Source organism: Vipera ursinii (assembly GCF_947247035.1).
Source record: "Vipera ursinii genome assembly, chromosome: 6".
NCBI lineage: Eukaryota > Metazoa > Chordata > Lepidosauria > Squamata > Viperidae > Vipera > Vipera ursinii.
The window spans coordinates 3038548-3062774 of record NC_139515.1 but is presented as its reverse complement, the minus strand read 5'-3'; the positions used below and the strand labels follow the sequence as shown (position 1 = coordinate 3062774).

General features: G+C 44.8%; 2 protein-coding genes across 5 annotated transcripts in view; both read left to right on the top strand.

Annotated features, from left to right (window-relative positions):
• Positions 1 to 24227, top strand: part of SLC26A5 (solute carrier family 26 member 5) — a 306769-nt gene that overhangs the window by 106220 nt on the left and 176322 nt on the right. The gene's annotated exons all lie outside the window — the stretch shown is intronic.
• NAPEPLD (N-acyl phosphatidylethanolamine phospholipase D) lies at positions 4394 to 23507 on the top strand. 4 transcript variants are annotated; one of them, XM_083365894.1, is made up of 5 exons: positions 4394 to 5086; positions 11274 to 11565; positions 18235 to 18881; positions 20957 to 21071; positions 23274 to 23507. In XM_083365894.1, exons 2-5 carry the CDS (start codon positions 11290 to 11292, stop codon positions 23400 to 23402), a joined length of 1167 nt encoding a protein of 388 aa, XP_083222020.1. In that variant the 5' UTR covers positions 4394 to 5086; positions 11274 to 11289; the 3' UTR covers positions 23403 to 23507. The 4 variants fall into 4 exon arrangements, with proteins under 4 accessions (XP_083222020.1, XP_083222021.1, XP_083222022.1 ...); XM_083365895.1 differs by having other exon boundaries at positions 4789 to 4871; XM_083365896.1 differs by lacking the exon at positions 4394 to 5086 and adding an exon at positions 7537 to 7557.

The window sequence follows — 24227 nt, the reverse complement described above, 5'->3', positions numbered from 1 at the left end:
CGGCGGGTGAGCCGGGAGCATTTCCGGAAGAGCGAGTCACGTGATCCGATATGCTGGGTGGGCGGGGCGGAGCCACGTCCCTGTCATGGAAACGCTGCAGGCTTTTTTTTTTCCCAAGTTCTTTATGAGGTTTTTTTTTCAGTTTCGGCTCCCCTTACACAACCGGATGAGACTGCAAAAATAAATGATAGATAGATAGATAGATAGATAGATAGATAGATAGATAGATAGATAGATAGATAGATAGATAGATAGATAGATAGATAGATAGATAGATAGATAGATAGGATGATAGATAGGTAGGTAGGTAGGTAGGTAGGTAGGTAGGTAGGCAGATAGATAGGCAGATAGATAGGCAGATAGATTTAGAGAGACAGGCACAGATAGATAGATAGATAGATAGATAGATAGATAGATAGATAGATAGATAGATAGATGATAGATAGATAGATAGATAGATAGATAGATAGATAGATAGATACTCTGTTTATGCTTCCATGAGCTTTTGATATGCTTTAGCCTATGCGATGGTTATAATAATAATAAGTTGGAAGGGACCTTGGAGGTCATCTAGTCCAACCCCCTGCTCAGGCAGGAAACCCTACACCATTTCAGACAAATAGTTGTGCAGTCTCTTCTTAAAAACCTCCAGTGTTGGAGCATTCACCACTTCTGGAGGCAGGTTGTTCCACTGGTTAATTGTTCTCACTGTCAGGAAATTTCTCCTTAGTTCCAGGTTGCTTCTCTCCTTGATTAGTTTCTATCTGTTACTTCTCCTACTGCCTTCAGGTGCTTTGGAGAATAGCTTGACTGCCTCTTCTTTGGGGCAGCCCCTGAGATACTGGAAGACTGCTATGCTGTCACCCCTCATCCTTCTCTTCATTAAACTACACATACCCAATTCCAGCAACCGTTCCTTGCATGTTTTAACCTCCAGTCCCCAGGCAGAGTGAAGGGCTTTTGCTCCAACCGAATCCACAAAGTTCACGTGGGGGGGGGTCGAGAAGGATGGAGTGGACGTGGCTTCCTGATATCATAAAATGTTCCATTTCCTCCGGAGAGACGTTTTCCGGAGTTGCTTCTATCCTTGCATTCACCACTTCTGGAGGCAGGTTGTTCGACTGGTTAATTGTTCTGTCAGGAAATTCCTCCTTAGTTCCAGGTTGCTTCTCTCCTTGACTAGTTTCCATCCGTTGCTTCTTGTCCTGTCTTCAGGTGCTTTGGAGAATAGCTTGACTCCCTCTTCTTTGGGGCAGCCCCCGAGATATTGGAAGACTGCTATCCTGTCACCCCTAGTTCTTCTCTTCAGTAGACATACCCAATTCCAGCAACCGTTCCTTATATGCCACCTGGTTCTGTTACTTAGGAAAATCATGGAATTAATATTGCAAAGCTGGGCTGTATAAACCGAGGCAGAGAATGAAGATCACGCAAAATATTTATGAAAAATGTATTTATAAATACTTATCTAAATACTTCTTTTATACCGCTTTATAAAACCCTAGTGAGCCCACATCTGGAATACTGCAACCAATTCTGGTCACCATAGTACAAATGTGACCTTAGAAAAAGTTCAGAGAAGAGCAACTAAGATGATCAAAGGCCTGGAGACCAAAATATACAAAGAACGGCTGCAGGGCTTGGGTTTGGCTAGTCCAGGGGTAGGCAACCTCGGCTCTTTTATGAGTCATGGACTTCAACTCCCAGAATTCCTGAGTCAGCATAGCTGACTCAGGAATTCTGGGAGTTGAAGTCCATGACTCATAAAAGAGCCGAGGTTGCCTACCTACCCCTGGGCTAGTCTAAAGGAAATAAGAAATGGTGACATTATTTTTATTTATTTTATTTATTTATTTCAGCTTATATACCGCCCTTTTCCCGAGGGACTCAGGGCGGTTTACAGGGCAAATTAAAACAGTACAATATATACAGGTTAAAATAAAATAAAATTAAATAGCCCCAAAATAATTACAAATTAAAATCTTACCCCAAAACCCTCAGTCCAGGCCAGCAAGCTCAAATAGCCAAGTCCCGGCGAAACGAGCGAAGGTCAGGGGCCATCCGGAGTATTCCGCATATAGCAGTATTATAGCAGTATTCCGGTATTTGAGGGGTTGCCACAAAGAAGAGGGGGTCATGTTATTCTCCAAAGCACCAAAGGGAAGGATGAGAATGGCTGGAAACTGACCAAAGAGAGAAGCAACCTGGAATTAAGGAGAAACTTCCTAACAGTGAGGACAATTAACCAGTGGAACTGCTTGCCCCCAGAAATCATGGGCGCTCCCATCACTGGAGATTTTCAAGAAGAGACTGGACAGCCATTTGTCTGAAATGGTATAGGTCCTCCTGCTTGAGCAGGGGGCTGGACTAGATGACCTCCAAGGTCCCTTCCAGCTCTGTTCGGATTGATTGATTGCTATCTATTGCTTGCTGCGTGATTATAAAATACGTTAAATTGTTTCAAAGAAGCAAAATGTTTCAAGTTACAAACATGCTACCTTTCTAACTTTAGCTCCTTTTTGTTTGCAAAACAACAGGGCTTGGGTATAAGACGTTTTCTTCCACTACTTTCTAAAATCCCAATTATTATTAATTATTACTAAATTAAATGTATTGGCTGCCCATCGCACCCTGGGGCTTACAGCAGTAACAAAGCAAATAAAAAGTAAGTTTAAACTAAGCAAAATATATTTATTATTGAAACTGGCTTGTGTTTATGGCAATTGCAGTATCCCGGCATTATGCCGCTTTCCAACAAGCCAGGTAAATGGGGAAAATCAGATTGGCTTAATGAACACACGATTTACTTAAGGACTGCAGTGATCTGACTACTGAGGCGAAAAAAGGTAGTGAAATGAGGCAAAACTCATTTAACCGCTGCCGCGCTTAAGCAACAGAATTTTTAACCTCAGCTGGGGTTGTAATTCAACACATACCTGTATTCTTCATTTGCGTTCTCTGTATATCCTTCTAAAGAAATAGCGATCATTTGATTATAGAAAGAAGAAGGGTAGAAGGTACATAAGACCTGAATTTCAAATAAATTTCGGATTAGTTCTGTGAAGTTACCAAGTGCAAGTAAAGAATACACTGTTATTCAAAAAATAAATCTGCGTACGTTTATTTTCCTGGTTCTTAATGGCTTACACGTCTGGTAAATACTTGTGTTTTGTTTTTTTAAATCTTCCATATTCTTTTTAAAACCCTTAAACATTTCTGTTGGGTTTTTGCAAAGTAACGCCTAACTGTTTCCATTAAAAATGTCCTTTGGGCAATTACACAACCAGCCTATTACAGTGTTGATGGTTTTACTAATTATTTCTAGCCCAGAAACATCCAAGGGTAGATATTCCTTAAAGCAGAGACTTAATTAAAGCTATTCCAGCTCCTTTCCAAATTGCAGGCAGCTGGCATTGTGTACTATTAATATATTGTTATAACTATATTTTATTAATACATGCAATCAATGGATGCCATATAATACCTGGTGGTTACAGAATAGCAAAAGCTAAAAAAAAGATCAGATATTCTGCCTCTCAATCAGCTTTGAATATTGAGGTTTAGAGGCAGCTGAGCTGAAGTTCATATTTCATAAAATCTGTAATTTTAAACGGTCACTAAATGAATTGTTGTAAGGTGAGGACCACCTGTCTTGGTGATGCCGTTTGATTTTTTTTTTCTGGTTGAGCACCAAAGTTTGGAATCGCAGCTTAATCCGTTGCCGCAGAAATAACATAGAACTTAGTTTAAATCTCCATTCCAAACCAACATCCAAAGGGCCCCAACCGGTCAGCCTCTTACACAATGCAAGGGGGGAAACGGTCCCTTATCGGTAGATCGCTTATTACAGGTAGTCCTCGACTTACAACAGTTCGCTTAGCGACCGTTCAAACTGACAACGGTCTTGAAGAAGAAAAAAGGGACTTAGGGCCGTGTTCTTTTTTTTTCACAGCTAGGACCTTCTTAGCATCCCCAGGGTGAAGTGATCCAAATTCAAACACTTGGCAAGGAGCTCATGTTTATGACGGTCGCAGCCTCTGCCGGGTGTGCGTGTGTGTGTGTCACGCGATCCCCCTTTCTGCGACCTTCTGACCGGCAAAGTCAAGGAGGGGCGGGTGTGTGTGTGTGTGGAAAGCCCACTCAACAACGGGCGTTAGTAGTTTAACAAAGTCAAAGGGGAAGCCGGACCTCGCTTAACAACCGGGTCGCTAACTGATCCGCCCCAGCAATTCGCTTAGCGACGGGGGCGAGAGGGGGGGGAGGAAGAAAGGTGGTAAAAGCGGGGTGGGGGGGAACAAAACCCACTTAACCCAGGTCTCCGCAACCTCGGGCTCGATTGTGGTGGGCAAGCGGAATAATAATAATAATAATAATAATAATAATAATAATAATAATAATAATAATAATAATAATAATAATAATAATAATAATTTTATTTATATACCGCCCTTCTCCCGAAGGACTCAGGGCGGTGAACAGGGCAAATATATACAAAAAATACAAAAATACAAAAGTTAAAAGAAAATGAAACATATGCCCGACTAAAACAGTCAATACAAATATTAAAAATGACCATAAAACCCAACCCATCCCCCATCAGGCCAGGCCCTTCCGAGCGGAAGGCCTTCCCCTTTTCCCACGACCCTCGCCCAGCCCCACCCCCGGGACACGTGTAACCGGTGCAGACGTGCAGCTGCCCCGCAGGGGAGTTCCCGGGGCTCCGCCAAGCTGCTCCGGGCCGGGCTGTCCCTCTGCGGGGGCGGGCGGGCGAAGGGACCGCGGGGCGGCGGGCGGGCAGGCAGGGCGAGGCCGCCGGCGGCGGAGGAGGCGTCGGAGGCAGCCGGAGCCCCGCGGGAGCCCAGCCGGGAGAGGTGAGCCTCCTCCGGGGACTCCCGCCGGAGGGCACGGCGCGGAGAGATCCCTCCGGATCCCCTCCAGGGAAGCCTGGCCAGGGCGATCCCTGCAGCCTGGCAGGAGCCCGGCCGGAGGAGGAGGAGGAGAGGGGCGAGATCTCCGGGAAGCAACCCCGGGAAGGGATCGCTCGGGGAAGGCAGAGCCGGAGAGTCTCCCTGGCCGAGCGATCTCGGTAGGAGGCCGGCCGGGGGAGGGGAGAGATCGACCGGGAGTGTGTGTGTGGGGGGGTGGTCGCTGGGGGAGTGGATCCCTCTCCGGATCCCAGCGAGGGAAGCCTCGGGAAGCGATCGCTCTGCGGGAAGCCGGCCGGAGGAGAGGGGGAGATCTCCAGGAAGCAACCTCGGGAGGGGATCGCTTGGGGTGGGGGGGAAGATCCGGAGAGATTCCTTGCCAAGCGATCTCTGCAGGAGCCCGGCCGGGGGAGGGGAGAGATCGCTGGGCACCAGAAGGGGGTCGCTCGGCCGGGGGGGGGAGGAGATCCGGAGAGATCCCTCCGGATCCCATCAAGGGAAATCTTGCAAAGGCGTGCTCTGCGGGAACCCGGCCGGAGGAGAGGGAACCAACCTCGGGAGGGGATCGCTTGGGAAGGGGAGATCCGGAGAGATTCCTTGCCAAGCGATCTCTGCAGGAGCCCGGCCGGGGGAGGGGAGAGATCGCTGGGCACCAGAAGGGGGTCGCTCGGCCAGGGGGGTGGGAGAGATCCGGAGAGATCCCTCCGGATCCCATCAAGGGAAATCTTGCAAAGGCATGCTCTGCGGGAGCCTGGCCGGGAGAGGTGAGAGATCGACGGGAGGGGATCCCTCAGGGAGGGATCCCCTCCGGATCCCATCAAGGGAAGCCTTGCAAAGGGGATCTCTGCAGAGCTGCATCTTTTGGGTTCCTTTGCCTCGAAAGGCGCCAACCCCCCCCCTCTCCAGCCCTTGCCCTTGATCACCGATCCCCCTGAATCCCACCACCCGCCTGGGCCTTTCCTGCACCCCGCAGCTTCCACCACCCGTCGTTCTGTGGAGCTGGTCGGTTCCTGGGGACTCTTGCTGGGCGCCCCAACCCTGAGGAGCCCCTTCCGTGGTGGGAGGCCGTGGCCGTGGGGTGGGAAGGGGCCGTGGGTGGGAAGGACTCACGTATCGGGATCCGGCACTGGTGTCGAACTCGGCTCCCAGGTACCAGAGGATTCCCCCAGATGTGCGGGGCTATCCTACATCTCCCTCACCACCTGCCTTCACGTGTGGAGGGAGGCACTCGGGAACCGGGCTCTCGTGGCCTTGGGGGGGAAAGGCAGGCAGTGGAGGAGCGAGTGAATTGGAAAGGGAGAAACAGGAAGTCCTCGACTTACAACGGTTCGTAGTTACAACGGAAGGATGTATACTCCTTGCAGACCGCTGGTCATTTGCCTTCTTTTAGAGAGTCGTTGAGGCCACTCGGAGGCTCGCCTGTGTCCTCAGGATCACCTGAGGCTTTGAAACCTTCCTGGCTATTGGAGGCTTTCTGCCCTGGGTCCTGCAGCCAAGAAGGCTCCACACCCATTTGCACCACCCTTGTGACCTTCGGGACACAGGTAAGCCTCCAAGTGGCCTCAACGACTCTCAAAAAGGATGCAAATGACCAGCTCTCTGCAAGGAGTATAAATCCTTCCGTTCCCCACCATCCAGTCAGAGCTGAAGAAGCTTCTGGAATGAGAAGCGAAATGTCTTCAAAGAAAAACAAGGAAGTCCGGTTGTCTTTTTGAAAAAGGAGAATTATTTTGGAATTTCAAGGGCTGGCGTACACACATACCTTCTGCCTGGTGCTAAGGAGCTAAATTTCATCGACCTTCTTGTCTTAACTGAGTTGCAGATGGGGGCTTGTAGTAGTAAATTCCCCGCTGGACCCCCTGTAGTAGAACAACTCTGGGCACTGAATAGGGTTTGCAGAATATATAGGGAGTCCTCAATTTCGTGACCATAACTGGGATGAGAAATTTCATCGCCAAGCAAGGCCGTTGTTAAAAATGAGTCGGGCCCAAATTTATTTATTTTTATTTTTATTTTTATTATTATTATTATTATTATTATTATTATTATTATTATTATTATTATTATTATTATTATTTTGCTGTGATTGTTAAACCAAGCCCTGCGGTGAATCCAACATTCCCTGTTGACTTTGCTCATCAGAAGCCAGCTGGGAAGATCTCAAGTGGGGATCACAGGATCCCGGGACCCCGCCATTCTCGTAAATACATGCCAGTTGCCAAATGGCCCAATTTTGATCCCATAACCATGATCTGGGTGCTGCAATTTATCGTACGTTGGGAGAATCACGGTTTTCAGTGCCGCTAACGGTTGCTAATGTTGAGGACTAGCCGCGCTGCGAGACTGGAACAAAGATGCGTTACCTTTCTGTCAGTCAAAACAGTGGCTGCGTTCATGCCTGCAATCAGAGATGGTTAGGAAGATCAGAAAGGATAAGAGAGCAAACCAATTTTCCTCTCCCGAAAGTTAAGAAAATTAAAAGAAAGTTTGCACACTTTTTTTTTTTTTAGGAAATAAGTCGGTCTTCTGTTGCAGGGGAAAAGATTAATTATTGTAGATTCCTTATTCTCAGTGGGAAGTTGGGGGCTTTCGGTCTTTCGCTCATGTGGTAGTGAATTTTGGAGAAGAGAAGGTAGGAGCCGGAATCCGGTGCCGTGGATTTATCAGGGTTGCAGAATTGTGGCGTTCCGTGGCTTTTTCCCTTGAGGGATGATGGCTTAATTTGTGCCTTAAACAAAGCTGGAAATTAAATCTGAGCTAAGTTCACTTCCCTGCACCTCAGCAATTTGGGAGCATAACAGTATGAATTGCAGTAGCTTTCTAGAAAATAATAATAATAATAATAATAATAATAATAATAATAATAATAATATAATAATAATAATAATAATAATAATAATAATAATAATAATAATAATAATAATAATAATAATAATAATAATAATATAATAATAATAATAATAATATATTTAAAAAATACGGTCCAGATTGCTAAATAATTTTTTGGGAATGACAAGCCATTTGGAATGTCAGATGCCGGAAGGAAAAAACGGTGCTTAATTGAGATATTAACATGCATAGTGTCCGGCCCTTCTTTTTTCTTTTTTACTCTTTGTCCGAAGACTTTTCTGGGTTGGTTTGTGTTTTTTTTTTAAGCCGGTGAATAGGATTGAACTGAGGAACGAAAAGCAGGCAGATCCATTCACTTGCTAATATAGTTCCAGCATTCTCCTTCGTTGACATGGAAATATGCTGGGCTAGCTTTTCAGAAAAGTCTTACGTAATCCCCTCCTGCCAAATTTGTATTCTGGGTAGGAAACTGGCGTTGTTTTATTTTACGTTTGCACGTAAAGCCCCCGTGCAACTTAGATGTTGTTAACAGCCTGGCGTTTCCCCCCCCCCCGTTTTTCCTAATAAAGTAGCCGTCAGAAGAATAAAAATTAAAATAAGACCACCTCAACAAGAAGAAGAAGAAATCTATGCGAGACAGACAATTGCTCCTGTTAGGTAGATACGTGGATGCTAGTCCTTGAGTTATTGTCACAACTGAGGCCAGAATTTTTGTTGCTGAGTGAGATGGTGGTTAAATGAGCTTTGTCCCGTTTTATGACTTTTCTTGCCCGGGTGGCTTATCTACTCCAACCCCGCGCTCAAGCAGGAGAACCTATACCATTTCAGACAAGTGACTGTCTAGTCCAGGGGTAGGCAACCTCGGCTCTTTTATGACTCATGGACTTCAACTCCCAGAATTCCTGAGTCAGCTATGCTGACTCAGGAATTCTGGGAGTTGAAGTCCATGAGTCATAAAAGAGCCGAGGTTGCCTACCCCTGGTCTAGTCTCTTCTTAAGAACCTCCGGTGATGGAGCGCCCACCATTTCTGGTGGCAAGCCGTTCCACTAGTTAATTGTTCTCACTGTCAGGAAGTTTCTCCTTAGTTCTAGATTGCTTCTCTCCTTGACGAGTTTCCATCCGTTGCTTCTTGTCCTGCTTTCAGGTGCTTTGGAGAACAGCTTGACTGCCTCTTCTTTGGGGCAGCCCCTGAGAGATTGGAATTCTTCTATCATGTCCGCCCTGTTTCTTGAGACTAGCTAGCCAAACCCAATTTTGCTGACCAAAATTGGCTGCAGTATTCCAGGTGTGGCCTCACTAGGGCTTTATAAAGTGGTACGAATACTTGGTGTGATCTTGATTCTGTGCCTCTGTTTGATACAACCAAGGATTGTGTTCGCTTTTTCGGCGGCGGCTGCACACGGCTGGCTCATAGTCGTAGTTATGGATGTATTATCCAGGGCTGTGAAATTTCTCAGGCGGGTAAAAGTTCACCCTGAAAGCATTTGGCTTTGGAACATGACCTTGGAGAGGCTGCCAAAACTTTGGGAGATTCCTGCCTGCAAGGTTTAAAGTGCAAATGAACGTGACTGCTGCACCCTCAATGGGAAGAAGCAAAATGAAGGAAAATGTGCGAACTGTACTGTAATCAAAGCAATGGAAACACCCCGATCTTTCTTTTGGTTTAGCCCAGTGGAAGGAACTTCTGCTACAAATTGCTTTGTAATAATAGGAAACGAATACTTTGCTAAGTAAAGCCAAGATCTTAATTGACTAATAGTAGTGGCAACATTCCTCAGCTTCCAGTTGAGTGAGGTTTAACTATTTACCTAGATGTTGTGGGTGGAGACCCATGTTAATCGTGAGTCTTCTAGCGTCTTATCAGACTGATGCAGTTTTGTGTGTTTTTTGTTTTTTGTTTTAAAAAAAACTGTTGTGAATTATAGCCGGCTTTTTCAGACACCGTTTTTGCCAGGTTGCAAAAGGGGAATCACGTGACCCCGGGACACTGCAGCTGTCGTAAATATGAGTCAGTTGCCCAGGGTTTGAATTTTGATCAGCGGTCGTAAGGGTGAAAAGCTTTCACAAGTCACTTTTTTCAGTGTCGTTGCAACTTTGAACGGTCGCTAAATGAACTTTTGTAAGCCGAGGGCTACCCGTACACCTGTCTGCGCTTATCAATCACATTCTTGTTCTGATCATAACCTGCTCCAACTTTGCAAGCTGGTGGGGACAAGAGATGCTTTCTCATTTCTGGATTAGCACAGCATTTTTTGTGATGTCGACAGAGGACCAAGCGTTCATTTTAATCCAAGGTTGCTCACAGCTGTACAGAGTCCACTGATGGAAAACATTTACTAATTCCGAAAATGAGCAAAATCTGCTGGGTTGGGATTTAAAACAAAACTCTGGAATCAACTCTCCTCTCCGAGATAAAAAGGGTGAATGCGCTGCGTATGGGGTGGGTGGTGTAAGATCCTTGGCAAGCCGTAAATATTTCTTGTTATTTGTTTTGTTTTAAAATTTTATTTAGAAAGTTTAAATGGCTGCCCATTCACTCTCAGTGACTCTGGGCAGCTGACAAAAAAAACCACAACCCACCCACCTCCAATATACAACAATAAAAACAATAATTTTAATCACACGACCATGTGGGATGCTGCAGTGGTTCTACGTGTGGACAAGCAGTCAATAAAATTAACTGTTGTAAGTCAAGGACTACCTGTAGTACTTTTAACAAACGAAATAGCACTTCGATAAAGTTTTATTGCGACTTACTTTTCCCCTCCCTAAAATGGGACAGAGAAGACTTGGTCACTGTTTAAGCAACCTGGGGAGGCAAGAAAGAAATTATTTTATAGGATGTTTTCTTCTGAGGCTTAAATTTCTCTTTCCCTTCCTCGTGGACTTTTCCCCGTGTCCCCATAACTCTCCATTTACTATTGCAAGTAAAAATGCACTGGATTGCCAGATAAGGTGCTACGTCTCTCTCGGAAGTATTGGGTCCTAGGTAAATGATTTGCATTGATTGTGCTTAAATTTTATGGAAAATGCAGCCTGCAGATAGGTAGACGATGACATAGTTTAATTATCAAATATAACAACACCCTTAAAATAATTTAGCATGTGGGGGAGACATAGCTATTTAAGTGCGCATTGGTATTTTAATTAGCTTCCTATAAAATTGTGAACTTCACAAAGAGCTTGTTATGTTATGGAGTGAGAGCTTTAGCTTCTCTTCCTGTAACGCAGCCTTAAGAAAAAGCCAGCCCTGTTTTACCAGCCAGAACAAGCTTCTTATCCTCAGTTTATTAAAGGAATTCTAATGTCTGCGTGCCAAAATCTGCTCTTAAAAAAGTTCTTGGCGTGGAAACGTGGAGGAAAAGTTTGCAGGTATTGGGGAGAGGGGTTTTTTTTGCTGTACGCCTGGGATTCTCCACCACCCCCACCCCGGTTCCTTTAATGTTCCAATTAAGAAAGAGAATTAATTTTTCTTTTCTTCCCCACCCCACCCCTAGTTCATCATCAAATAATATGGACAAAGAACAGCCTTGCGATCCATGCCTGAAAGAAGAAGCGAGAAAACGTCAGAATTCAAATCAAGGTTCCCGAGGGAGCAATTCTTCCAGGACTTCTAGAAAAAGCTTCCAGTTGGATTATCGGCTGGAGGAAGATGTAACCAAATCAAAGACAAACAAAGACGGAAGATTTATGAACCCCTGGCCGACTTGGAAACCACTCACCATCCCAAACATCTTCAGATGGTATTTTTTAGAGAAAGACCACAGTAAAGTCCCAAGTTCAAAACAGGTAAACGGTTCACGGTCGCCGGGCTTAAATTGATGGGAAAGGCAATTGGCGGATTCGTAGGCGAGAACTTTATAATTTAATGGTCAAATGTAATTGCACCCTAAAATAATTGAATAACTGAAGCGGACACAGCTATTTAAGGGCGAACGCAACACACGCTCCTGATCCAGCCATCGTGTGTAAATAGACTTAGCAAATATCCTCTTTCCTAAATAATTGATAATGCAGTCCGAGACATATTTGGTTTATATTCCCCCCCCCTTGATATTCTGGTACCTTATCTTGAGGCTTTAGAATCCAGGAGACTTGTCGTTGGTAAAGAGAAAATGGGTACTTGGCGGAGTTGTGTTTTTGATTTCGATAGAAAGCGCACATTTCTTCAGATTGAGGTTATGATATAAGTAATGTATTTCTTTTATCGGTCTTCAAATCTAATGGAGTCAATGAAAGATATTAGCAACACTTACTGACTTGCAATTGCTTGACCAGAATATATTGTTCAGTGTGACATAGACCAGGGGTCTTCAAGCTTGACCCTTTTTATGACTGGTGGACTTCAACTCCCAGAATTCCTCAGTTGGCCATTTTGATGAAACTGCAGGCTTGGATCCAGACCAGGGGGTCTTCAAATTTGGCCCTTTTGTGACTGGTGGACTTCAACTCCCAGAATTCCTCAGTTGGCCATTTTGATGAAACTGCAGGCTTGGATCCACACCAGGGATCTTCAAACCTGGCCCTTTTGTGACTGGTGGACTTCAACTCCCAGAATTCCTCAGTTGGCCATTTTGATGAAACTGCAGGCTTGGATCCAGACCAGGAGGTCTTCAAATTTGGCCTTTTTTATGACTGGTGGACTTCAATTCCCAGAATTCCTCAGTCGGCCATTTTGATGAAACTGCAGGCTTGAATCCACACCAGGGATCTTCAAACCTGGCCCTTTTATGACTGGTGGACTTCAACTTCCAGAATTCCTCAGCCATGCTGCTGAGGAATTCTGGGAGTTGAAGTCCACCAGTCACAAAAGGGCCAGGTTTGAAGACCCCTGACATAGACAATACATTCTAGCACTGTAGAACACAAAAGATGGTCCTGCATTGTCTGTAATTTTGTATTTTTCAAAAAAAAAGTGTAACTATCGATAGTCCTTGACTGCAATTGAGAGGGGCATGCTCCATCACTGGAGGTTTTCAAAAATGGACTGGACGACCATTTGGCTGGGATGGTATAAGGACTCCTGCCTTGAGCAGGCGGGTTGGACTAGAAGACCTCTGAGGTCCCTTTCAGATCTAGGATTCTGGGATTTAGGATCATAAAGTCCTGATGGTTGTAACCTGACTTGGTTTCTTAGGATGGTGGATATTTTTCTGTCTGTGCAGAATGCTGTTTTGATGTTGTGTTTTTGGAGGATCTTGCTGATTCTGTCTGTGGTCCCTTTTAAGTATGGGAGGAGGGCTTTGCCATTTTCTTGTTCTCTGTCTTGGATTTTTGTGGGTGTCTCTCTTCGGATTAAGTTGGTAATCATGTTTCTTTGGAATCCGTTGGCTGTTAGTACATTAGTGAGAGTGTGTAGTTCGGTTTTTAGGTGTTGTTCGTCAGCTAGGTGTTTTGTTCTGGAGATGAGTGTCTTGGCTACGGAGTTGATCTGTGCTGGGTGGTGGTGTGAGAGTGCGTTCAGATAGTGGTTTGTGTGTGTTTTTTTATGGTAGATAGTGTGTCCTAGGGAGCCGTTGGATTTCTTGTAGACTAAGACATCAAGGAAGGGAAGTTGATTGTTAGCTTCTGTTTCCATGGTGAATTGTATTTTGGGGTGTACACACTAATGTACTAACAGCCAACCACACAATAAGCAAACTGACACCCACTATAAAAACACGGCGCCACCATAAACACGGAGCCAAACAAAAGCAGCACAACTCACCAGTTCAGGTTTAAGGCTGGCAGCTGAGACCAGCCCATCTACTCAAAACACATCCCCACCCAATCAGAACACAGCCCCCATTCAAAACACACTCCCACCCAATCAGAACACAGCTAAGCCCCCACCCAATCAGAGCACACCTCCACCCCATCAGAACACAGCCAAGCCTCCACCCACAGAACACACCCCCTCTGGCAGTTTAAAAAAGAAGAAAAAACAGCCACTATCACACACTTCTCCCAGAAGAACGAAGCTGAAGTCACCAGCCTGAGGATGACGGATGAGATTTTGTCAAAACGTTGCCCTGATACCTCCAATTCTATGTGGGGAAAAACCTGAATGACCAAAGATCTACATATATATATACATACATATATATACATATGCATATGCATATACATATACATATACATATACATATATTATTTAAACTTATATACCGCCCTTCTCCCGTAGGACCCAGGGCGGTTCACAAGGTGATTAAAACAATATAACAATACAAAAGTTAATAACAAATTAAAATAAATTAAATTATCCTTAATAAAAATCTAAAACCCTTAACTCTAATTAAAAACCCAATAACAATAGGTTACAAATTAAAAGTTCTCAGTCCTGGCCGGAAAGCTCAAAGAGCCAGGTCTTCAGGTCCCGGCGGAACGAACGAAAATCTGTGTATATAACACACACACACATACATATACATACATACATATGCATACATACATATACATACATACATACATATGCATGCATGCATACATATACATACATACATATGCATGCATGCATACATATACATACATATGCATACATATATATACATATACATACAGTATGCATACATACATATACATACATATGCATACATACATATATGTGTGTGTGTGTAAATTTTTTGGATTGCTAACAAAGAATTAAAGGGAGGCATTGTTAGCAATCCAAAAAATTTACACAAATATGAGCTGTCACTGTTGTGACTACAGCCTGTGGATGGCCTTGGGTTAGGCTGAAACTAGGACCATATTTTTTTTCCTGGAAATGGAAAGAAATGCTGGCTTTTCAATTGTGGCGAATCTCTGCAGCTTGGGTGTAGGATGAGGGTGGAGGTTCGTCCTCTGAGCTTGTGGGTTGGTTTCCAAATGTTTCGTTGCCCCACTACTACCCGCCACGCTCATGAGCTTGACCACCAGAGCCTGACCACTCCACAAACAACTCCATCAACACACACACTGACCCACAATTAGCCTCAGGATCCAAATCTACTGCACAGCCAACCAGGGACAGCGCCAACTGACGCAAGCCCCCTCCCTGCCTTTGATAATTGACTTTTATAAAATTACAAGAGCAATGACCGGAAGCCCGAATTAAATCTCTGCGTGTTGTTTCAGCCAAATTACAAAGGTGGAGCCGTCTTAATCTTTTGCAGCAGGGCAAGGAAATGTTGTGGCATCTGAAAGGTTATGCGTATTGTTGCATGAAGTTCCTAGTCCTTAAGGAGTTGCTACAGGAGTTTTCCTGGTGTGTTGAAATACAACCCTCCCGTGCTGGCAAACATATTGAAGCATCCAGATTAGTTTGAAGTGGAAAAGCTCTTAATAATTGCCCAGTAACAGCTAAAGCCCCTGATTCCAATATCCACAAAGTTACCAGCTGTCGTGGTTATGAAAGGAGAGGTGGGGTGGGGGGAATATCAAAGCAGAGGTGAAGAAAAAGTTCATGTTTGTCCTTCTTGGAGTTTGTGATGTCAGCTTTGTCAAAGACAATAGTTTAGTTTCAATCAAGGAGAATATTTGTAGCTCAGGGATGAAATGAGGGGTCCTTGGTGTTCTCTGAGCTGGGTTGTTGTTTTGCAGGCATTTCATTACTCAAACTAGGCAACATCATCAGTGTTAGAAGGGAGTAGGGTTTGTGGAATGATGGAGGAGGAGGAGGAGGACTTACAACCATGACTGAGCCCCAAAGCAAGACCATTCTGCAGGGCTTCCCCTAACTGGGTCAAGAAAGGTCATCAAATGGTGGAAAAACTCACTTAGCCACTGTCTTGCTTAGCGACAGAAATCTTGGGCTCCATTCCGGCTGTAAGTCGAGGACTGCCTGTAGATCAGTGTTGATATTCACATTGTTGGCCTGTCACCCACTCTAAGGAAACCCGGATTTGACTTCTTTCATCCAAATGACAAATGGCCTGGTCTGATGGGTTTGGGGTTGGATTTAAATACGTTTTAACACATTTTTAGTATTGTATTCTTGGGCATAATTATTTAATTCTTTTTAATCTCTTTTTTAACTTTTGTATTTACATTTTGATATTTATTGCCCTGTACACCGCCCTGAGTCCTTCGGGAGAAGGGCGGTATAAAAATTTAATTAATAAATAAATAAATAAATACATACATACATACATACATACATACATACATACAAGGATGTGCCACTGCTTTTATCACTTTGGTCATGTGTAAAAAAATAAAATAAAAGAGGGGTGACGCTTGGCCACTGGCTCATATTTACGACGGTCGCATTGTCCCCCCCTGGGGTCACGTGGATCCCCTTTTGCGACCTTTTTTGACCAGCAAAATCAATGGGGGGAATCGGGATTCACTCCACGTTCGTGTCCCTAACTTAACAAATGCAGCGATTCATTTAACGACTGTGGCAAGAAAGGTCGTAAAACGGGGCAAAACTCACTTAACAACGCTCAGCTGTGGTCGTTAAGTCGAGGATTACCTGCACTCTCTAAAGATACAGCTGTCGGCAAGATTCTTGTTCAATTTGATTGAAATAAACCCTATGGTTTTAACTTCTAGGCTGGATGCTAATTTGCTAGTGCCGGTATATAACTTTTATTTATTTTTTTCCTCTCCCCTTGCTGCATGCCTTGTTTCCTTCCTTTGTGTCCTAAATTAAATCAGATGTTTTTCCACGGAGTTTTGTTGGTACACATAAACGGAACGGCGTGCACATTTCCTGCAAACGATTGTTTTTGTGATCAGTTTTGTTAATGCTCCCAGCTTTGGAGCACCTGACGCTGGTCTTACACGCATGCTGGGTTGTTGTAGGTACACTGACACACTTCTGCAGCTGAGCTAATACTGTCCCAAGGCAGAGTAAAGCTATTAAAGGATTAACAGTATTGCAGTATTTGAGGGGCTGCTGCGTGGGTCAGCTTATTTTCCAAAGCACCAGAAGGCAAGACAAGAAACAATGGATGTGTTCTGTACCAGCCTGCTACCGGCCCTGCAGAAAAGGCAGGGACAACCCCTTTTACAAGAAGGCAAGAGGCTGGAACTAAGCCTGCCAAATTTATTAACATAAAAACATAAACAGAGCAAAGAGAGCAAACACGAACCATGAAACAGGAACTATTCAAACGGTTGCCTTCAGCAAACCAGCCCTCCCACGCATTCCCCTTTTATACAGTTCAGGGCGTGGCTTCTCTCTGCCTCCTTCCGAGGTGCCCCATTGCCTTCCTCTGTTTACTCCTGATTGACTGCCTCCTGTGTCGGGTGTCCTTGAACAGGGCCAGCTGTGGGTCATCTTCATCCACGCTGTCAGGCTCACACAGCTGGGTCTCCGTCATGACCAGGTGGGAGGGGCCTGGCTGAGGGCTCTCATCAGCAAGATCTTCAACCCCCTCAGCAACCTCTCCAACACCCCCCTCCTCCTCCTCTGAATCGTCCGACCCAACTGCCGAACCCACAGGCTGACCCTGAATCACAACAGGATGGAAACTAATCAAGGAGGCAGCCTGTTCCACTGGTTAATTGTTCTAACTGCCAAGAAGTTTCTCCTGAGTTCTAGGTTGCTTCTCTCCTTCATTAGTTTCCATCTGTTGCTTCTTGTCCTGCCTTCAGGGGCTTTGGAGAATAGCTTGACTCCCTCTTCTTTGGGGCAACCCCTGGAACGCTGCTATCCTGTCCCCCCTCGTCCTTCTCTTCGTTAAACTAGACCTGCCCAATTCCAGCAACCGTTCTTTATATGCCACCTGGTTCTGTTACTTAGGAAAATCATGGCATTAATATTGCAAAGCTGGGCTGTATAAACAGAGGCAGGTAATCCAAGATCGCGCAAAACATTTATAAATGCTTATTTATAAATACTTACATACACTTATAAAAATACTTCTTTTATACCGCTTGATAATACCCTAGTGAGGCCACACCTGGAATACTGCAGCCCCTTTTGTTCACCATATCACAAAAAAGATGTTGAGAGTTTGGGGGGAAAAAATCAAGAGCAGAGCAACTAAGATGATCCAAGGCCTGGAGGCTAAAACATACGAAGAACGGCTGCGGGACTTGGGTTTGGCTAATCTAAAGAAAATAAGAAATAGGGGTGACATTATAGCAGCGTTCCAGTATTTGAGGGGCTGCCACAAAGAAGAGGGGGTCACGTTATTCTCCAAAGCACCAGAGGGAAGGACGAGAAACAGTGGTTGGAAACTGATCAAAGAGAGAAGCGACCTGGAATTAAGGAGAAACTTCCTGACAGTGAGGACAATTAACCAGTGGAATGACTTGCCCCCAGAAATTGTGGGCACTCCATCCGTAGAAGTTTTTAAGAAGAGACTGGACAGCCATTTGTCTGCAACGGTATAGGTTCTCCTGCTTGAGCAGGGGGCTGGACTAGAAGACCTCCAAGGTCCCTTCCAGCTTTATTCTGATTGATTGAAGACGTATAATATTTGTCGTTTGGAAATAGGACCTGTTTTCCGACGTTGCCTTTTCTTTTCTTTTTTTCCCCCTTGCTAGGTCCTTGACAGGCACCTTCCAGTGTTAACCCCTTATTTTGTCCAAAACCCTGAACGATTCGGGAAGACCGGAAACAGCTTGCGAGTAACGTGGCTTGGACACGCGTCGGTGATTGTAGAAATGGATGACGTGACCTTTCTTACCGATCCCATCTTCAGCCAACGGGCTTCTCCGGTGCAGTTTATAGGCTCCAAACGTTTCCGAGGTCCTCCGTGCACCATTGACCAACTGCCCAAAATAGACGCCGTCTTGATCAGCCATAACCATTACGACCATCTGGACTATCCCACCGTCCTGGGTTTAAACGCACGCTTCGGCAGTGAGCTGAGGTGGTTTGTGCCCCTGGGCCTGTTAGACTGGATGCAGAGTTGCGGCTGTGAGAACGTCATTGAACTGGACTGGTGGGGGGAGAACTGCGTGCCGGGCCACGACGCCGTCACCTTCGTTTTTACTCCGGCTCAACACTGGTGCCGGAGGACCGCCACCGATGAAAATAAGGTTCTTTGGGGAAGTTGGTCCGTTCTGGGTCCCTGGAACCGGTTCTTTTTCGCCGGAGATACCGGCTATTGCGTGGCCTTTGAGGAAATCGGAAAACGGTTTGGGCCGTTCGATTTGGCTGCGATTCCCATCGGCGCATACGAACCAAGGTGGGATAGCTGAAATGATAAGCCTGCTGGTGTTTTTAGAGGCGCGTGGTCCTCAACGACCCACAACAGATTTCCATTGCTAAGCCCCGACAGTTGTTAAATCAGCTGGGCCCCCTTTTGCAACCTTTTTTGGCCACTGTTGTTAAGTGAATTGCACAGTTGTGTGGTTGTTAAGTGAATCTGGCTCCATCCACCCACCCCAGTTGACTTTGCATGTTGGAAAACGGCTGGGAAAGTCACACGTGATCATCACATTGACGCCGGGATGCTGTCACCACCGTAAATGCCCGACAATTGCTAAGCACCCAAATTATGATCATGGGGACGCTGTTGTGGTCATAAGTGTGAAAAGCGGTCATAAGGGACCTTTTTTTCGGTCCCAAAGATGTTTTTTCAGGAGGCAACTGGACTTTCTTGTTTTTTCTCTGAAGAGGTTTCGCTTCTCATCCCAGAAGCTGCTTCAGCTCTGACCGAATGGTGGGGAATGGAAGGATGTATACTCCTTGCAGACCGCTGGTCATTTGCCTTCTTTTAGAGAGTCGTTGAGGCCACTCGGAGGCTTGCCTGTGTCCTCAGGGTCACCTGAGGCTTTGAAACCTTCCTGGCTACTGGATGCTTTCTGCCCTGGGTCCTGCAGCCAAGAAGGCTCCACACCCATTTGCACCACCCTTGTGACCTTCAGGACACAGGTCAGCCTCCAAGTGGCCTCAACGACTCTCAAAAAGGATGCAAACGACCAGCTCTCTGCAAGGAGTATAAATCCTTCCGTTCCCCGCCATCCAGTCAGAGCTGAAGAAGCTTCTGGGATGAGAAGCGAAATGTCTTCAAAGAAAAACAAGGAAGTCCGGTTGCCTCCTGAAAAAGCACCTTTGGGACAACCGCGACCTGGATGACGGAGAATCTCCATAGGCATTTATTAAAGAATGGATGTAATTGAGGACTATCTTCAGTGCCCGTGTAGAAGACCAGGAGATTAATGTCAGGCACAAATAACCAGGACCTTTATTGATACAAAACACAGAAGGGGTTTATTCAGCTACTTGTACAGAAGAATCTGGTCAACTAACAGTCAACGCTAAATTGGCGAGTGTGTGTTGACTTGGGTGTTCTCGTGGCGACGCGAGGACCTCAAGCTGATGACACGTTTACTTCCCCCTTCCAGCTTAGCCTGCTCTTCTACAGCCAATTATCTAGTTAGTATATAGGAAGTGTCCAAATCCTTACGATGAAAACCCACAATCCAAAGCAATTTCCTCCTGCAGATAGGTCGAAACTGCCAAATTCTGGGCTCAAACAGTCCCAACCTGTTTTGCGGGTGCCAAGTTGTGGAAGGTTGAATTAACAAGAGAGGCAGGAGGTGAGACTACTTAAGGATGAATAAGGGAAGGGTTGACAGCCAGACAATAGAGAGGAACTATGGTTAGATGTAATCTCTGAGGTGTTTCGCAAAGGGCTTGGAGTTTACATTTCGCTGTGAGGCAGCTTAGCAAATGAATAGGCAACTATTCTTAAAAAGGTTAAGGTTCCCCCGCACATGCGTGCTAGTCGTTTCCGACTCCGGGGGCTGGTGCTCATCTCCGTTTCAAAGCCGAAGAGCCAGCGCTTGTCGGAGGACGTCTCCGTGGTCATGTGGCCGGCATGACTAGACACCAAAGGCGCACGGAACACTGTTACCTTCCCACCGTAGTGGTCCCTATTTGTCTACTTGCATTTTTTACGTGCTTTCGAACTGCTAGGTTGGCAGAAGCTGGGACGAGTAACAGACGCTCACTCTGCTATGCGGCACTCGGGATTTGACCCGCCAAACTGCCGACCTTCTGATCGACAAGCTCAGCGTCCTAACCCACTGAGCCACCACGTCCCTAACTATTCTTAGGAGCAGGGAAATAGGCAGGGAAATCTATAGAAATACAAAATGAAAGGGGCCCCTGGGAGATAACATTGGCCTGGAAAAAAAAGTTGTAATTCAAGCACGAAGTCTGTACAAATACCGTTAGGAACCAAAATTGTCAAGGTAACCTTCAAGGAAATTATTATTATTATTATTATTATTATTTCTTTTTCTTTTGGGCTAGGTGGTTTATGAAATACCAGCATGTGGATCCTGAAGAAGCAGTGAGGATCCACATTGATGTACAAGCCAAGAAGTCTATCGGCATTCACTGGGGAACCTTTGCTTTAGCAAATGAGGTGTGTATAACTCATTCAGTGGTGCGGCCTGCATAATGTTTGGTTTAAAACGGAACCACAATTTCACATTTCACTTCAGCTGTTAGGAGAGGGGTGGGAAGCTACGGCCCTCTCATGACCTGTGGACTTCAACTCCCAGAATTCCTGAGCCGGCCCGCCTGTTGAATGTTTTGGTGCTATCTTAAATCCATACGTTCCTGCACTGAATAATGGACTCTTGAAAATTAAAAAAAAGGTAATTGTAAATTTCAGTCGTGTCTGACTCCAGAGGGCTCCATTTCTTAGCCGAGGAACCAGGGTTGTCTGAAGACACTTTGGTGGTCCTGTAGCCAGCATGGCTATACACCAAGTGCACATGGAACGTTATAACTTTCCCACCGAAGTGGTACCTATTTATCTACTCGCGTTTGCGTGCTTTCAAACTGCTAGCTGGGCAGGAGCTGGAGCAAGGGACGGGAGCTTACCCCGTCGCGCGGCGCTGGGGTCTCGAACCTCAACTATCAGCTTTCCAGCCGACAAGCTCAGCCTCTTTAACCACTGAGCCGTCATGCACACACACACACCCATTTGAACATTACTCACAAAGAAAAATCTCATTAGTTGGTCCCATTGTGGATGTTTGGGCCCTTTCCTCTTTTTTGAACTGCTTCGAGAGAAAAAAAAGGATTTGGAATGCAAGGTGGCTCACCTTAATATTTTTTAAAAAAATTAACATGGCAAAAAATATAATGGAAATTAACCATTTCGGGTAAAATGATACAGAAATGTAAGTGTGGGGATGGTTCATAGGAGAAAAAAAACCCTTCAGTATATAAGTAATTAACTCTAAGAAAATTTTAACGGGTAAAAATGTTTTCTTTTGAATGGCGAGGGGAAAATAAATTTAAATGAGGACTCTAAAACCAGGATTTATGATAAGGTGACCTAGATGATTAATTAGAAAAGGAGGTTAATAATGAGGTGGAGGATATTCATCGATATTTAATTGCAATCTTATCAAACTATCAACTCAAGGTTGATAAAAGAGAATATTATTGGAAGCAGAGAAAAATCAAGGAAAGCTATTGTGTGGAGTATGGAACTATAGAAATTAACTGTTATTGATTATTTGTAAATACAAACCCAGGCATCACACTGTTTACCAAATATTGATGGTGATATGTAAAAAAAAACACAACCCCAATAAAACAGATTTTTTTTTTAAAAGAAGAAATAAAATGATGCCGACAGAGTTGTTGGATCAACAGGTCTTGCGATGTGCTGCATCGTCATTTTAGGACTTGTGTCATTGCGTTCATTATGCACGTTCCAGTGGCTTATGGATGCAAACCGTTTTTAATTCTGCTGAGTTCGTTTGATACATTCATTTTAGGTAAATGAGGAGGTGCTAAAATTAAGTCTCTAGACCAGAGGTCCCCAACCTTTTGGGCACCAGGGACCACCGGTTCCTTGGAGAGAGGTTTTTCCCGCGGACCGGAGAGGTCGTGTTTTTTGTGTGCTGCCTGCATCCCACGGATGGGGCTTTGCTTGTTTGTGCGGACCGGTTGCTGGGGTGCCGCGGCCCGGTACCGGTCCACGGCCTGGGGGTTGGGGACCCCGGCCCTAGACCACCAAGGTCGTGACAAATTCCGCAACAATACAATCTACAGCGCTAACTTTCTAGAGTACGGACATTTTCTGACTGGTATTATGCGATGTATCAAGAACACGTTTGTCTGAAATAGTACATGGGGTCTCCTGCTTGAGCGGGGGGGCGGGTTGGACTAGAAGACCTCCGAGGTCCCTTCCAGCTCTGATGATCTTCTATCTTGTAAGGTGTTCTCTGTCCGTATCAGTGCTTTTCAGATCACCAATATAGCTAAGCCAGGTTGAAAAGCCGCGCGGCTTTTCAAATACTTAAATATAAAATCAATAAAACATTTTTTTTATAAAAAAGGTTGAACTTGGTTAGTGCAGATCTGATTTCTGACAGACCTTACCTCAGAACGGAAGAAGCCTCTTGCAGGAGAAGCGAAACGTCTTCAAGGGAAAAAAACCAAGAAAATCCAGTTGTCTTTTGAGGAGGCGCCTTTGGAAAACGCTTGATCTGGATGACAGAGAACCTATACAGAAATTTAATTGGATTTCGAGTCCATAGTTTTACTGTATTCCACACGGAACTTAATTTATGTCTAATCTGGCATTTCCTGTTTTTCTTCGCAGTACTACTTAGAGCCACCTGTTAAACTGAAAGAAGCTCTTGAGAGATACGGATTGCAAACGGAAGATTTCTTCGTTCTGAACCATGGAGAATCGCGAGATTTAAATATTAACCATGACGGATTTGAATAGAGGCAGGAAAAAATTCTCGTTAACCATAACTGGGGCATGGGGGAAGAAAAAAAACAAAGAGTGAATATTTTTTGTAAAACAAAAAATTAGATGGGCTTTTGATGATCTCAGGCGTGTTTGATTCTAACCACCTTTAAAATCTCGCCTACCGACTTTGTAACCTGATTTTTGATGAACGAATTAACTGCGGAGAGCATTTAGCCGAGAAATAACTTTTAAGTAAACAGGAAATTAACCTCTTTGTACAATTGTAATTGTTTGCTCTGGAAAAGGTATAAAAGAACTGCTGAGAATTTGATTCCCATCCAGAAACTCCTAACAGCATGCGTTCAATCCTTGGCAGAGCCTGGTTGCATGCAAAAAAAAGATGAATGTAAATTTTAACCCGGCCATTAATATGCAAACTGACTTGTGTGCAGGTATCTCCCATTCTTTAACTAATCAAGAAGGGAACAAAAGAGATGTGTGTGAAGCTATTGGGATTAAAAATTTAAGGCCACCCAAAACGACAGCTTTGTATTTTTAACTGGGTGCCGCATTTGTACACGAAAACATTTCCTAGCCTGCTGAAATCTGAATTTTGGGTTAGCCGTGATGATGACTCAAAGACTTCACTCAGATCCGTCATTTTGTACGTTTATCTCAACACAAAGCCTACATTAAAATGCAAGCTGGAGGGCATTTAGGATTGTCAATTTAGCCACCTTCGTTTCTTTGAACGCACATTCCTACAGCGAGGCTGGTTGTTTTACAAATACTAACATGACAATATTTTTAAAGTTTCACGTACACCCCAAATACAGCTAAGTTCTCGCCCAGAGGGTG